This window comes from Opisthorchis viverrini (genome assembly GCF_000715545.1).
Source record: "Opisthorchis viverrini unplaced genomic scaffold opera_v5_50, whole genome shotgun sequence".
Classification (NCBI taxonomy): domain Eukaryota; kingdom Metazoa; phylum Platyhelminthes; class Trematoda; order Opisthorchiida; family Opisthorchiidae; genus Opisthorchis; species Opisthorchis viverrini.
This window is the reverse complement of record NW_008751706.1, coordinates 578,071-579,651: the sequence shown is the minus strand read 5'-3', so window position 1 is coordinate 579,651 and position 1,581 is coordinate 578,071. Positions and strand designations below refer to the sequence as shown.

Here is a 1,581-nt window from a genome sequence, read left to right as displayed (position 1 = left end):
GGTGAAAAAACAGTGTTTCACATTTTTATGAATCGGCTGAAGAGCGGATGAGGGACCCACAAATGCAGAAGGTCCATTTGACAGGTACATCGATCAAATGTGTTAGTTAGACAAATAACGTAGCTGTTTTCCAAAGAAATTCTAGCCTTGGATTCTGTGTAGCCCATCAGTGACCTTCAGACTGGTTACCATTGAGCGTTTGTTTGCTTGCGGTCAGGAGGTATTCATCATATGGGACCTGAGCATACCTGACATACTGGACTGGACTGCAGACGGGCAGTTTGTCTTCAGTGCCAACCAGCTTCTTGACGGGTCGTTGAGATTGCCAGATCGCAGATTCGACATGGATCCATCGTTATTCAGGATGATATGTTACGAATCTCAGAGATCAAGTGGTGGACAGAACCGCCGATCGTTTCCCCTCTGCGTTCAAAAATTCACATAGTCGCTAGGTTTTAACGTTTCGGACATCACGTGCCTGTCTGGAGATCCTTTCAATAAGAGTTGTTATGTTTAATTGGTGCACGAGTTGCATACGTACCGAAGAAAAACGCCAGCACGAATGGTGAACAAGACTATACCAGATAAGACAAACCAAACTGTTAGGGGTAACACGAGTCACCTCTGCTGGTGACTCCTTATGGAATGCCAATGCCTCAGGGGGGTGATTTTTTGTACGTTCTCAGCTTGGACCAATTGTAAAGTGCAGTGAATCCGTTAAAATTTTATTGTCTTGTCAGAAAGTCTTGAAATAGAACCGCTCAAGTTATTGCTGGGCAATCTATTGACTGTGACGTGAAGATTCCTCACACCACGTGACTACTTCAACAAATTTGCCGAGCTGTTTTTTTTTAAAAAAAAGGCGGGAAAACAACTCTTCCAATTTCACATCTCGTTACATCCGATCCCACTCTACCAAGTTGCAATGGTCTGCTGAACGGTTGTCGCAAGTGTCGTGATCTTCAGTCGGCTTGAGTATAAAAAAGTCCATGCATTCAATTATGACTGCGTTAAAAAAGGGTTACTTCTAGCAAAAGATACCCGAAAATACGACAGTACTACCACTGTAACGGTGATACTACTGGTGGGGGGCACGCGAGTAGTATGTGTTGTTCGTGGAATTTCGCTTTGTGTTTCTTGAACAGGGAAGATCTCTTGCGGTAACATTTGCTTGGATTTGAGCGAGGAATGATTGGAACCAATGAATACCCAGGAAAGTTCAATTAGACGCATTCAGAAGAAGATTGATGTACAGTGTTTGTAAATAAGATGCAAATGAGAGTTTTGCTTCCCTGCCCGGTGGTCTGTAACCGGTCTAGTTGGCACTTTCCAATAAATAACTCCTTTCACCAGTTATGTCTTAAGTACGTATGAGCCACCCATAATTCTAGTATTCCTGGATTCCCGAGGCGCATTCGACTCCGTCGATCGGTTTGTTCTTCTTGAGACGCTTGCCCACCAAGGAATGCCCCGGAAGTTTGTAAACATAATACGTTCTTTGTATTCTCAGACTTCCGGACGTGTGAGCGGCGAGCTCTCCAAAAGTTTCCGTACACAAAGCGGTGTCCGTCAGGGATGCCC

General features: G+C 44.4%; 1 protein-coding gene across 1 annotated transcript in view; it reads left to right on the top strand.

Annotated features, from left to right (window-relative positions):
- Positions 1-1,201: 1,201 nt before the first annotated feature.
- Positions 1,202-1,581, top strand: part of T265_03467 (hypothetical protein) — a gene marked incomplete at both ends in the record, with an annotated part of 8,645 nt that continues 8,265 nt past the window's right edge. The window contains 2 exons of the mRNA XM_009167967.1: positions 1,202-1,254; positions 1,366-1,568. Coding sequence (XP_009166231.1) covers positions 1,202-1,254; positions 1,366-1,568 — 256 coding nt within the window. The remainder of the gene's footprint in view (positions 1,255-1,365; positions 1,569-1,581) is intronic.